This window comes from Numenius arquata, chromosome 29 (genome assembly GCF_964106895.1).
Source record: "Numenius arquata chromosome 29, bNumArq3.hap1.1, whole genome shotgun sequence".
NCBI lineage: Eukaryota > Metazoa > Chordata > Aves > Charadriiformes > Scolopacidae > Numenius > Numenius arquata.
The window spans coordinates 2,167,519-2,180,075 of NC_133604.1; the positions used below are offsets into that span (position 1 = coordinate 2,167,519).

At 65.7% G+C, this 12,557-nt stretch overlaps 2 protein-coding genes across 2 annotated transcripts; one reads left to right on the forward strand and one right to left on the reverse strand.

The window, feature by feature from the left end:
• Positions 1-771: 771 nt before the first annotated feature.
• Positions 772-4,281, reverse strand: TUBA1A (tubulin alpha 1a). The gene is made up of 4 exons (XM_074164924.1): positions 4,212-4,281; positions 2,850-3,072; positions 2,627-2,775; positions 772-1,931 (listed from the first exon to the last, which is right to left on the reverse strand). The coding sequence occupies exons 1-4, from the start codon at positions 4,212-4,214 to the stop codon at positions 951-953; spliced, it is 1,356 nt and encodes a 451-aa protein (XP_074021025.1). The 5' UTR covers positions 4,215-4,281; the 3' UTR covers positions 772-950.
• Positions 4,282-9,312: 5,031 nt separating this feature from the next.
• LOC141476276 (tubulin alpha-1C chain) lies at positions 9,313-12,557 on the forward strand. Its single transcript, XM_074164925.1, has 4 exons — positions 9,313-9,400; positions 10,483-10,705; positions 10,780-10,928; positions 11,525-12,557. Exons 1-4 carry the CDS (start codon positions 9,398-9,400, stop codon positions 12,497-12,499), a joined length of 1,350 nt encoding a protein of 449 aa, XP_074021026.1. The 5' UTR covers positions 9,313-9,397; the 3' UTR covers positions 12,500-12,557.

The following is a 12,557-nucleotide window of genomic DNA, read 5'->3' on the forward strand; positions in this document are numbered from 1 at the left end:
TGCACGGACAGCGAGGCCTGGCTCCCCCGGTGCCCGGGCAGAGCTGGGGGAGTGGCTGCCCCCCTTCCAGTGACCGGGGCTGCCGTGACCAGCACAGCTGGGACCACCCCTGTTCCCTGCAGGAGGAAACAGAGGGACTTTAGGACACACCATGGATGGGGGGGGGGGGGGGGAAGGGGAGAAGGGAAGGCACCCACCCATCCCTTAACACCCCGGGGGAGAGGGGGAAGACATCCACGGACACCCAGCAGCAGGATGAAGGGGGCCACTTTGAGCCCACTGGGGACTGAAGCTCTGTAGCCCCAGTGCTCCCACTCATGGGGGGCAGCAGGACTCTCCCCCCTCCCCAGTGCAGCCCCTCCCCTGCCCAGGCTCAGCAGAGACCCACCCAGGCCTCTTGAAAACTGGAACCAGGATTCAGAGATCCCCAGCCACCCAGGAGAGGTGAAGCACCCCCCATGTGCTCACTTGGCTCCTGGTCCTAAGAAAAGCCAAGAATCCCCAGCCCCTGGTACAGGGCCATGGCACAATGGGGGGGGGGGGGACACATTACCCAGCCTGGGGGCAGCCCAGCAGCAGGACAGGGAGGGAGGACAGGTTTGGGGAGCTCAGGGCTGGTTTGGCTGCAGGGTGCTGGGCTCAGTACAACCCAAATCATACTCGCAGGGACCTGGGTGCAGACAGGGCCCCCGTGGCCATACATTGCCAGGGACAGTGTCCAAACCCAGCAAGGGACATCACCACAGAGTAAAGACAGCAGAGCCAGGAGGTAAGACAGGGAATGCTTTTTATTTAGACCCACAGGAGAGGACGGGTGGGTCCGTAACAGACTTTTCCATTGAAGCACAGACCATTGGACAGAACAGACCGAGGCACACACACTGCTACAGACCCACAGAGGGTCTTCAACTAGGTTATATTCCCTGTAAGAGCAGCACCCTTGTGAGAGTTTAGTATTCCTCCCCTTCCTCCTCTCCCTCCCCTTCCACTGAATCCACCCCCACCTCCTCATAATCCTTCTCCAGGGCGGCCATGTCCTCCCGGGCCTCCGAGAACTCCCCCTCCTCCATGCCCTCCCCCACATACCAGTGCACAAACGCCCGCTTGGCATACATCAGGTCAAACTTGTGATCCAGGCGGGCCCAGGCCTCAGCGATGGCTGTGGTGTTGCTCAGCATGCACACAGCACGCTGCACCTTGGCCAGGTCTCCCCCGGGCACCACTGTGGGTGGCTGGTAGTTGATGCCCACCTTGAAACCCGTGGGGCACCAGTCCACAAACTGGATGGTGCGCTTGGTCTTGATGGTGGCAATGGCAGCGTTGACATCCTTGGGCACCACGTCCCCGCGGTACAGCAGGCAGCACGCCATGTACTTGCCATGCCGCGGGTCACACTTCACCATCTGGTTGGCTGGCTCAAAGCAGGCATTGGTGATCTCGGCCACTGAGAGCTGCTCATGGTAAGCCTTCTCGGCCGAGATGACAGGGGCGTACGTGGCCAGCGGGAAGTGGATGCGGGGGTACGGCACCAGGTTGGTCTGGAACTCCGTCAGGTCAACATTCAGGGCCCCATCGAAGCGCAGGGAGGCCGTGATGGAGGACACGATCTGACCTATCAGCCTATTGAGGTTGGTGTAGGTGGGCCTCTCGATGTCCAGGTTGCGGCGGCAGATGTCGTAGATGGCCTCGTTGTCCACCATGAAGGCACAGTCGGAGTGCTCCAGGGTGGTGTGGGTGGTGAGGATGGAGTTGTAGGGCTCCACCACAGCTGTGGAGACCTGTGGGGCTGGGTAGATGGAGAACTCCAGCTTGGACTTCTTGCCGTAGTCGACGGAGAGGCGCTCCATGAGCAGGGAGGTGAAGCCAGAGCCGGTGCCACCCCCAAAGCTGTGGAAGACCAGGAAGCCCTGCAGCCCCGTGCACTGGTCAGCCTAGCAAGAAGAGACAAGGGGGGGGGGGGGGGGGGCATGTTTAGTCTGGGCAGCAGTAGAAGTTGCTCCTTCCTCTCTGTGGCCTCATGAGGACATCTGGGGGATTTCCAGCAGCAGAGCAGGAGCCACTGGGATAGGTGACAGGGTGGCCCTGACTTCATCTGTCCGACACTGACTCCTAGCTGAATCCCTCAGGGAAGCCCCTTGGCCACCAGGGTGGGAGACTGGCCAGAAGCACCTCATGGAGGGCCGGCTGCCACCTGCTTGGGAGCAGAATAGGGACAGGTTTAGGGATGGGGTTTGGGCACCGCAGAGTTGGCAAATCGCTAGCCCTGGCACAGCCGCACAGCTCCAGGATGGGCTGGTTGGAGCTGCCACCCTCTGCGCAGTCACTGGGATGCTGTCCCCAGCTGCGTGCAGCTGGACTCAGCTGTGGCAAGAGCCAAGCAGGAACAAAGAGGGAATTGCACAGCTCAGCACCGCCAGTGCCTGCAGGCTGCGGCGCTGTGGAGCGGCTCCAACACCCCAGCGGCACCACGTCCCACTGCTGGCCAATGGCAGCTGCTGCAGAACAGGATTAACATTAATTAATATATTAAATCTAAACCCAGCCTGACTACTCCAGGGGGGAGGGTGAGACTGAGAACTGAGTCTTTGTCCTCGTCTCACCACCCCTGAGCCCCTCCCATCCCTACCAGCTTGCGGATGCGGTCAAGGACCAGGTCGATGATCTCCTTCCCAATGGTGTAGTGCCCACGGGCGTAGTTGTTGGCCGCATCCTCCTTGCCCGTGATCAGCTGCTCGGGGTGGAAGAGCTGCCGGTACGTCCCCGTGCGCACCTCATCTGTGGGGATAGAGAGCCCATTAGCATCCAGCATCCCATTAACACCACCCACCCCGCGGCCCCCCCACACTCACCGATCACCGTGGGCTCCAGGTCCACAAAGACGGCCCGGGGTACATGCTTGCCGGCCCCCGTCTCGCTGAAGAAGGTGTTGAAGGAGTCGTCCCCCCCGCCAATGGTCTTGTCGCTGGGCATCTGCCCATCGGGCTGGATGCCGTGCTCCAGGCAGTACAGCTCCCAGCAGGCGTTGCCGATCTGCACACCCGCTTGGCCCACATGGATGGAGATGCACTCGCGCTGCGGGGGCAGAACATGTTGCCGTGTCACCCCCAGGATCCCCCCTTTGTGCACGTGTGCCCCCCAGCTACAGCACCCACCCAGGATGGGCTGGCACTGAGCTGGGAAGGGCCAGTCCCCAGGGCTGGATGGAGCCAGCTCATCCCAGGGGCCCAATCCTTCCTGGATGCACCCTATTGTTCTGGTTCCTGGCAGGCACTGAGTGCTGCAGGGGGGGTGCTCAGCTCCAGGGGTCTCATGTTGCCCCCCTCAAGGGACCTGGGACCCTGCCCACTGTGGGATGGGGAGCTCAGTAGCCCTGGCCCAAGGGACTAGGGCCACACCCAGGGCAAGCCCCAGGGGTCCCAACCTGCCCTACCCACCCTCTTGAGACACAGCAACACCCTGCTGGGGGTGCTCAGCACTAGGGGCTCATCCTGGCCACTTAAGTCCCTACTGAGTGCGGGACTGGGGGGGGGTCCTCATCCTGCCCTGCCTCATCCTCCGATGCAGGGGTGTTCAGCGCCAGGGGACCCCATCCTGGCCTGCTTGCCCCACTGCACCCGTGCCAAACCCCACATCGGGGGACCCATTCTGCACCGTTAAACCAGGGCCACGCCCAGTGCAGGCTGGGGGCTCAGCGCCGGGGGGGTGTGTGTGTCTGTCTGTCTGTCTGTCCTGCCCAGTTTAATGGGAGCCACGCCCAATGCAGAACAGCAGCTCGGTACCGGGAAAGGGGGGGGGGGGGGGCGATCCTGCGTCATTGAGCCGGTGCCACACCCAATACAGGCTCAGGGCTTAGCACCGGGGACCCGTCCTGCCCAATTTAATACACATCGAGCCCGGTGCGGGCTCGGGGCTCGGTCGCAGGGCCCCATCCTGCTCGGTTTAACAGGAGCCACGCCCGGTGCGGGTTTGGGGCTCCGTCCCTGGGAAAGCAGGGGGACGCATCCAGCCCCATTTAACGGGAGCCACACTCGATGCTATGTCCCGGACGACCCCTCCTGCCCGGTTTAACGTGAGCCACACCCGGTACGGGCTCAACTCCGGGGCCGAGAGCCCCATTCCGCTTATCCCGGGCGGGTGGAACGGACAGGACTGAGGGGATGGGAGGACAATGGGGACAACAGCGGCACCCACCCGGACCCCCCCTTTCTCACCATGGCGGCGGTCGATCCGGGGCGGTCTCACAGCCCGACGCTGAGGCGGTCGATGTAAGAGGCGCGGTGGAGCGCGGGGCTCGGTGCGGGGCTTTATAGGCCCGGCGGGGCGGGGCGGGCGGCGGGGCCGGGGGCGGTGGCGACGGCGGCCATTGGCGCGGGGCGGGATGAGGTAATGCCCCCCCCCGGGGCCGCAGACAAAGGCCGGGCGGAGCGGGGGGGTCGGGGGCTGCGGCGGCCACCGACCGGCCTCGCTGCCGGTTTCTGCCCGCTGTCGTCTGGGCCCCGGCCCCGGCCATGTCTTTGGCCTCAGCCGTGTCCCTGCTGTGCCCTGGTCCCCGTTCTTGGCAAAGCCACTGTTCCCGGCCACGTCCTGGTCCCCATCCCCAGTTGTGCCACCGTCCCCACTCTGGCCATGCCCCAGTGCCGTGGTTCCCAGCCACGTCCCTGTCCCCATCCCCAGTCATACACTGGTCCGCATTCCCAGCCACGCCCTGGTCCCCATCACCAGCTGTGCCACCATCCCCCTGTCTGGCCGCTGGTTCCCAGTTATGCCCCTGTCCCCATCCTCAGCCGCACTATGGTCCTCATCCCCAGCCACATCCCTGTCCATATCGCCAGCCACGCCCTGGTCCCCATCTCTTGCCACATCCCTGTCCCCATCTCTGGGACACTGTCCCCATGCCTGGCCATGCCCCAGTGCCCTGGTTCTCAGCCATGTCTTGGCCCCCGTCCCCATCATGGCCCGGTGCCTGTCCTGGCTGCAGGCTGGCCCTTTCCCGGCTGTGCCCCGTCACTTCCAGCACCTCTTTGTCTGCTCAGGCAGCAGAAACCAGTCCCACGGGGCCCAACCAGGGGGAGAAAGCCTCTTCCCCCAGGGCAGCTGGAGATGAGTAGGGCAGGGGGGCCAGAGACAGCAGGGGGACACAGGAGACAAAGCCCCGAGGTGGCTCCCAGTGCAGTTCTGGAGGCTGGGGGGCCCGGACCGAGTGACAGATGCTCTGCGGCAGCCGGTGGTTGGGACACAGCTGGGACACCGGGGCACGTGTCCCCCAGCCACCCCTCCATCTGCTGCAGCCCCTGCACGGCACCCCTGAGCCACCGCCCCTGTGGCCCTGGGGGGTTCCCCCTCCTCAGGAGGGGAGTTTCCCCTCCCATTTGTCCCTGCAAAGCCCACAGTGGCTGGGGGCGGGGGCTGGGGGTTGCCCCCCCTGAAGCAGGGGGCTCTGAGGGGCTCAGTCCCTGCAGAGGGGTGACCACATGCGGCACATGCAGGCTGGCCCCAGCTGCCGCAGGTGGAGCTGCCAGGATTGCCCCCTGCCTTTGTGAGAAATCACATTTTTCTCAGCATTTCCCATGTTATCCGGATTCCTGGGCAGCTCCAGGTTCCCACGTCCCCACCGCCAGCCCCATGGCCCCGCTGCCAGTCCCATGTCCCTGCCGCCAGCCCCATGGCCCTGCCACCAACCCTATGCTCTGCCAGCCCAGTGCTTTTGGGGTACTGCTGAAGTGTGGTGGGAGCAGGGAAGAAGTGGGGCTTGGCTTCCCTGGGGCTGCAGGGCTGCAGACAAAGAGGGGCCGGGATTTGGGCATTGCCTGCTAGAACAAAGGACCAGGCAGCTCTGGCTGCACCAAGCAGCAGATTTGGCTTCCACCGGGCCAGTCCCTGTTGCCAACGGGTGTTTAGGGGGACCCTGGCCCCAAAGTGGCTCAGTCCCCAGTTCCCAGCCCCACGGTGGGTCGGTCTTTGTGTGGGAAACTTCTCCTGCCTTTGTCTCCCCATGGCACTGAGCCCTCAGCATCAGCGTGGGGCCTGGCAGGGTGTCCCCAGGGCGTCCCCAGGGCCTGGGGTGTGTGGGGTCTCACAGCAGCCCCCACCTCGAGGACCTATCTCCATGCTGAGGGGGTCACCACCCATCCCATCCCCTGAGCTGTGGGCAGGGGGTGCCCTGTGTGGTGGCAAGGGGCGCAGCCCCTCCAGGTGATGCAGGGTGTAGGATGAGGGGCCCTGGGTGCTGGGGGTGTTGTCGTCCCCCCCAGCCCCTTCCCATCTCGTTAGGTATGGAAAGCCACTTGTCCCTGCGCCAGTCGCTGCCAGGCAACCAGCCGTGGTGGCGGGGTTGCTAGGAGACTGGTTGCTAGGAGGCAGGCTGGGACACCCCACCCCCCCCCGCCTTGCAATCCCCTTCCCCAAAATCCCTCCTGTGGCCTGGCCGTGTGTGTGTGTGTGTGTGTGTGGGAACAAGGCTGGGGTCTCCCCGCTGCCCAGCCCTGCTGTGCTTGTTGGGGGGGCACCATCCCTGGGGCCCCCAGTGCCTGACCCCACTCTGCTGTGCTGGGGGGGGGTTGGTACACAGACCCTGGGGTCCCCCAATGACCAGCCCCACTGCATCCTGCCATGGCAGTCACCAGCCCCGGACCCCCCTACGTCCAGCCCCAGTGTGCGCCGGGGGGTGTGTGTGTGTGTGGGTCTGGCCAAGGTCCCAGCCACCCCCCAGCTCCCAGCCCCCCCTAGCCCTTCCCAGCCGCCCGTGCTGTGTTGACTGTTGGTAGCAACGCGGCAGCTCCTGGTGACGGTTGCTGACCCACTCTGCCATCTCTACTGCCCAGGCACCACCAAGCAAGACAGGCTGTTGGCTCCCCTCGGGGTCGCCGCCAGCCATGCAGAGCCCCCAACCCTGCCCATGGCTGCCTCCCCCCCAGCCTGGGCATCTCAGGGGGCTCCAAGAGCTGGTGTCTCCGTTCCCCTCTGGCAGCACAGCCCATCCCATCATGGGCTGATTTCCTGGCTGCTGCCTCACGGCCAAGGTTTCCAGCTCCGCCCCCCCTCCCAGTTTGAGCCCTTCCTGGGGTCCCCTCACTGGTGGCCTCGCACCCCCTGCCAAGACACATCTGTCCCCAGAGATTAGGGAGTCCCAGCCTCATCGGGGGCTGTTGCAGCTCTTGGGGAGGGGGCAACATCCTGGACAACAGCTGCTGCTATTTTTAACCTGTTTTCCTGCAGAATGCGGCATGAGAGCACTGTCTGTCTGTCTGTCCCCTGCCACCATCGATGTGACGGGTTCATTGAAACGGAGAGACAGGCCAGCTCGGGGGCGGGGGCTGCTCCTTGCTGGGGTGCAGGATGAGGCCCCGGTACGGTGGGGGGCAGCAGATGGGCCCTGCTGTCCCCCGACTGGCTCGGGGTGGGACTTGGGGACTGGAGGGGCACGGCAGAAGCGTTGGCACCAGTCCCTGTCCATCCCTGAACCTGCAGCCCCCTCTTCGAAGGTCAGGGTGAGGGACCCCCGATCCACGGTGCTGGGGGCAGAGGGTGACCCCATCCGCATGGGAGGGAGCGGGGGGGGGTGTCACTGCGTGTCCCTGCAGCCAGGGTGTGTCCCCTCCCCCCCAGCCGCCGCTCCCTCCCGGCGCTGCGGGAGCAACAAAAGGGAAGCTCAGCCCCAGGGAGGGGCGACACGGGGGAGGGGAGGGTGACGGGGGGCAGGACAAGGCGCGGGGGAGGCAGCCGGGGGGTTCAGGGAGCTGTGGCCGTGCTGGCCGTGGAGAGCGGGCTCCAGCATCTCTCGGCGCTGGCGGGGCAGCACCGCATTGCGGCAAAGCCAGGGATAAAGGAGCAGGGCGGCGGCGGGGATGAGGCGGGAGAGACCCCGCTGTCGGGGGACCCCCGCTCCTCCCATCCCCCCCAAAGCACACCCCGACCCCCAGCAGGGCCCCGGAGTCGGGGTGTGTGTGTGAGGGGGGCTGCAGTGGCATCGGTGGCTCAAGGAGTGGGTGTCACGGGGACAGCAGCCACGCCAACCCAGGCAGGTGCCAGCACTGAGGATGTGCCCAGGGAGTGGGGGGACACTGGGGAGCCCGGGGAGTGAGGGGGACACGGGGGATGCCCAGGGAGTGGGGGGACACTGGGAGTACCCGGGGGCCCCGGCTCAGCTGTTGTGCACGGTGCTCTGCAGCGGGGGGCCGGGTGCAGCCTTGGGGCGGGGATGCACAGAGACCCCCAGGGGAGCACGGGGGGGACACAGTGGACCCACAGGGACACGCTGCTCTCAGCTGTGCCAGGGCAGGAGGGGCGTTGCTGTGGCTGCTCCCCTGGGGATGCCCTGGTCCCCCCACCCTCAGCTCTCTGCAGACCAGCTCTGCACAGGACAGGGTCCCTTTGCTGGGACACACCCCCCCCCAAGAGCGTGACCCCACTGCAGGGTGAGGTTTGAAGCCCGGCGTGGGAGTCTCCGGGGCTGCCTGTGTCCCCGAGCCGTCCCCAAACCCATCTCTGGCCCTGGCAATGTGACCCTGACGCGTGCTCACCCCAGACCAGGGCCGGAGGGGGAAGGGGAGCAGGGCACTGCTCCCAGGGGATGAGTGTGGGGTGCCCCCCCCCCCGCCCCATCCGTCCTACCCCACAGGAACCGCCCCTGCATGGGTTTCCCCGAGGAGTTGCCCCAGGGGCTGGCAGGGGAACAGGGGCAGCAGCTGGGCGCAGGAGCCGGTGTGGCGGGCGCTCGCGGGGCTTCCCACGGGACCGGGACCAAAACCGGCACGGGGACCAGTACGGGGATGGGGACAGCTTGACCCCCGTGGCCCCCAGCCCAGGCTGGGCCGTGGTGCTGCCTGGGCAGAGCCCGGGCCTGGGGCTGCAGCCGGGGAGCGAAGAGCCCCCCTTGCCCAGTGCTGGGCCCCCGACCCTAATGCCCCCCCAATGCCCCCTAGCCCCGCTGTCCCTAATGGCCCCCTAATGCCTCCCCACACCTAATGCCCCCCCAGATCTGCTGCCCCCGTAATGCCCCCCCACGCCTAATGCTGCCCCGCTGCGCTCCGACCCTTTCTGCTCCCCCCAGTCGCAGCCTGCCCCCCGACCCGGCCCCTCCTGTCCCCCCCTCCCCCCCCGCCTCAGAACTTCCCCGTCCCTCCTGCCCCTCGCCCCGCCTCCCACCCTCCACATTCCCCTCCACTGACGTCACCGCCTACACACGCTCGCCGACTTTCGAACCGGCCAATCGGAATCGAGGCGTGGCGGCGAAGGCGTGACCGGCGCCGGGGGCGTGGCTGGCGGGCCCGCGTGGCCCGGGGGGGCGGGGAAAGGCGGTGCCCCGCCCCCCCCGGGGTATAACACGGAGGGGGGCCGGGATGCCTGCCCCCCGCCTCCCCTATCAGCGGCTCCGTAAGGGTTCGGGCAGTGAGCGGCTATGGTGAGGGCCCGGGGCTGTGGGGACATCGCCAGGGGGTGTGGGACCCCCTCGAGGCAGCACGCGGGGCTGAGGGGTGGGGGGTACCGGGTCCCCCTGTACCCTGGGCTGCGGTCCGGTAGATGACGGCTCCTCGCGTGTCCAGGACCCCCCCACGGGGCTGCCGAGCACTCGCACGGCCCCGGGGTGGGGAGGCGCTGGGCCCTGTGTGCCCCTGGGGGGGGTGTTCCAGAGCCGTATTTCTCCCCCGGCTGGGGTTCGCTGCTCCCACCCCCGAGCTCTGCCGCTCCCCCCCGGGGTCCCTGCCTCTCCGCATGGGGACATGCTGGGGCGCACCGCGTGTCCCGGGCTCCCACGAGGGTCATGGACACGTCCTCACAGCCCCCCCCCCTCGGGGACTCTCCAAACTGGTGGGGGTCCTGTCCCGAGGGGGGGTGTGGGGGTGCCGGGGTGACCCTACTGCTGCCCCCTCCCTGGGAACAGGGAGCGCGGGTGGAAGTGGGTCCCGGTGGTGATGGCAGGGGCCGCCTCTACTCTCACCCTGGCCTGGGCATGACCGGCAGCGGCCACGACAGGGAAACTCATCCCAACTCTTGGGAGTTTGCTTCTGCCCCGAGTGGAGGTGGGGGGGCTGCTGGCAGGCACCCATCCCTGTGGGTCAGGGCTGGTGATGGGGCTGGGACAGCTTGGTACTGTGCAAGGGCTGGGGGAGAAAAGGAGGGTTCCAAGGGCCCAGGGGTGCACCCAAGGCGGGGGGAAGAGTGTCCCTTGGGGCCAGATGAGCCCCTGGTACTGAGCTCCCCATCCCACAGTGGGCAGGGTCCCAGGTCCCTTGAGGGGGGCAGCATGAGACCCCTGGAGCTGAGCACCCCCCCTGCAGCACTCAGTGCCTGCCAGGAACCAGAACAATAGGGTGCATCCAGGAAGGATTGGGCCCCTGGGATGAGCTGGCTCCATCCAGCCCTGGGGACTGGCCCTTCCCAGCTCAGTGCCAGCCCATCCTGGGTGGGTGCTGTAGCTGGGGGGCACACGTGCACAAAGGGGGGATCCTGGGGGTGACACGGCAACATGTTCTGCCCCCGCAGCGCGAGTGCATCTCCATCCATGTGGGCCAAGCGGGTGTGCAGATCGGCAACGCCTGCTGGGAGCTGTACTGCCTGGAGCACGGCATCCAGCCCGATGGGCAGATGCCCAGCGACAAGACCATTGGTGGGGGGGACGACTCCTTCAACACCTTCTTCAGCGAGACGGGGGCCGGCAAGCATGTACCCCGGGCCGTCTTTGTGGACCTGGAGCCCACGGTGATCGGTGAGTGTGGGGGGGCCGCGGGGTGGGTGGTGTTAATGGGATGCTGGATGCTAATGGGCTCTCTATCCCCACAGATGAGGTGCGCACGGGGACGTACCGGCAGCTCTTCCACCCCGAGCAGCTGATCACGGGCAAGGAGGATGCGGCCAACAACTACGCCCGTGGGCACTACACCATTGGGAAGGAGATCATCGACCTGGTCCTCGACCGCATCCGCAAGCTGGTGAGCATTCCATGGGGTCTCACAGGTCACCCCAGGGGGTGGCTGGGAACAAAGGGACTTGGGATTTGCCGGGGAGGTGATCAGGAGGTCCTTCTCCCCCTGTCAGCACTTTGGGCTGCATCAGCTCAAGGACAGAAGGTGGAGCTGCCCCAGGAGGGACCTGCTGCCCCAGGGTGTGTGTGATAATTTTGGGCTGTCCCCAGTGCCCACAAGGGACACACCTTCCCTGGGGGCAGCCCAGCCCTGTCCCGGCTGGGTGCCAAGCTCAGCTGTGGGGAGGAGGATGGGAAGCCCCATTCCTGGGATAGGGGGACACATGAAGCCCTGGTTTGGGTGCTGGTGCAGCACTGGTCTGACTGGTGTGGCTGCCCGAGCTCTTTGAACCTCTGGTTCCCACACTGGGGCTGGCGCCGGGGCTGGCTGGACCTGCTGTGCCACTGGCTCTGCTCTGGGAGCTTCCGGCACATCAAAGGCTGAGCTGGCTGCCCACAGGCTTGCGTGGGATGAGTGGCTCCTGCTGCACCCATCCTGGGGAGGACGAGGGTGTGAAGCCATGGCTGATCTGCTCTGGACCCCGCTGGGGACTCTCCCAACAGGCTGACCAGTGCACGGGGCTGCAGGGCTTCCTGGTCTTCCACAGCTTTGGGGGTGGCACCGGCTCTGGCTTCACCTCCCTGCTCATGGAGCGCCTCTCCGTCGACTACGGCAAGAAGTCCAAGCTGGAGTTCTCCATCTACCCAGCCCCACAGGTCTCCACAGCTGTGGTGGAGCCCTACAACTCCATCCTCACCACCCACACCACCCTGGAGCACTCCGACTGCGCCTTCATGGTGGACAACGAGGCCATCTACGACATCTGCCGCCGCAACCTGGACATCGAGAGGCCCACCTACACCAACCTCAATAGGCTGATAGGTCAGATCGTGTCCTCCATCACGGCCTCCCTGCGCTTCGATGGGGCCCTGAATGTTGACCTGACGGAGTTCCAGACCAACCTGGTGCCGTACCCCCGCATCCACTTCCCGCTGGCCACGTACGCCCCTGTCATCTCGGCCGAGAAGGCTTACCATGAGCAACTGACAGTGGCCGAGATCACCAATGCCTGCTTTGAGCCAGCCAACCAGATGGTGAAGTGTGACCTGCGGCATGGCAAGTACATGGCGTGCTGCCTGCTGTACCGCGGGGACGTGGTGCCCAAGGATGTCAACGCTGCCATTGCCACCATCAAGACCAAGCGCACCATCCAGTTTGTGGACTGGTGCCCCACGGGTTTCAAGGTGGGCATCAACTACCAGCCACCCACAGTGGTGCCCGGGGGAGACCTGGCCAAGGTGCAGCGTGCTGTGTGCATGCTGAGCAACACCACAGCCATCGCTGAGGCCTGGGCCCGCCTGGATCACAAGTTTGACCTGATGTATGCCAAGCGGGCGTTTGTGCACTGGTATGTGGGGGAGGGCATGGAGGAGGGGGAGTTCTCGGAGGCCCGGGAGGACATGGCCGCCCTGGAGAAGGATTATGAGGAGGTGGGGGCTGACAGTGTGGAGGGTGATGAAGAGGGGGAGGAATATTAGTGCCTTGTCTCTTCTACTCCTTACACTATGGTGCTGTTCATTAAAATTACTCTTTCCA

What these genes read in the sequence shown, in the direction of transcription:
- TUBA1A (XM_074164924.1), bottom strand. An exon ending in CCTGGAGCCCACGGTGATCG is followed by an intron (nt 2,776 to 2,849) that starts GTGAGTGTGGGG and finishes CTATCCCCACAG; the next exon opens with ATGAGGTGCGCACGGGGACG. An exon ending in TTGACCGCATCCGCAAGCTG is followed by an intron (nt 1,932 to 2,626) that starts GTAGGGATGGGA and finishes TCTTCTTGCTAG; the next exon opens with GCTGACCAGTGCACGGGGCT.
- LOC141476276 (XM_074164925.1), top strand. An exon ending in CCTGGAGCCCACGGTGATCG is followed by an intron (nt 10,706 to 10,779) that starts GTGAGTGTGGGG and finishes CTATCCCCACAG; the next exon opens with ATGAGGTGCGCACGGGGACG. An exon ending in TCGACCGCATCCGCAAGCTG is followed by an intron (nt 10,929 to 11,524) that starts GTGAGCATTCCA and finishes CTCTCCCAACAG; the next exon opens with GCTGACCAGTGCACGGGGCT.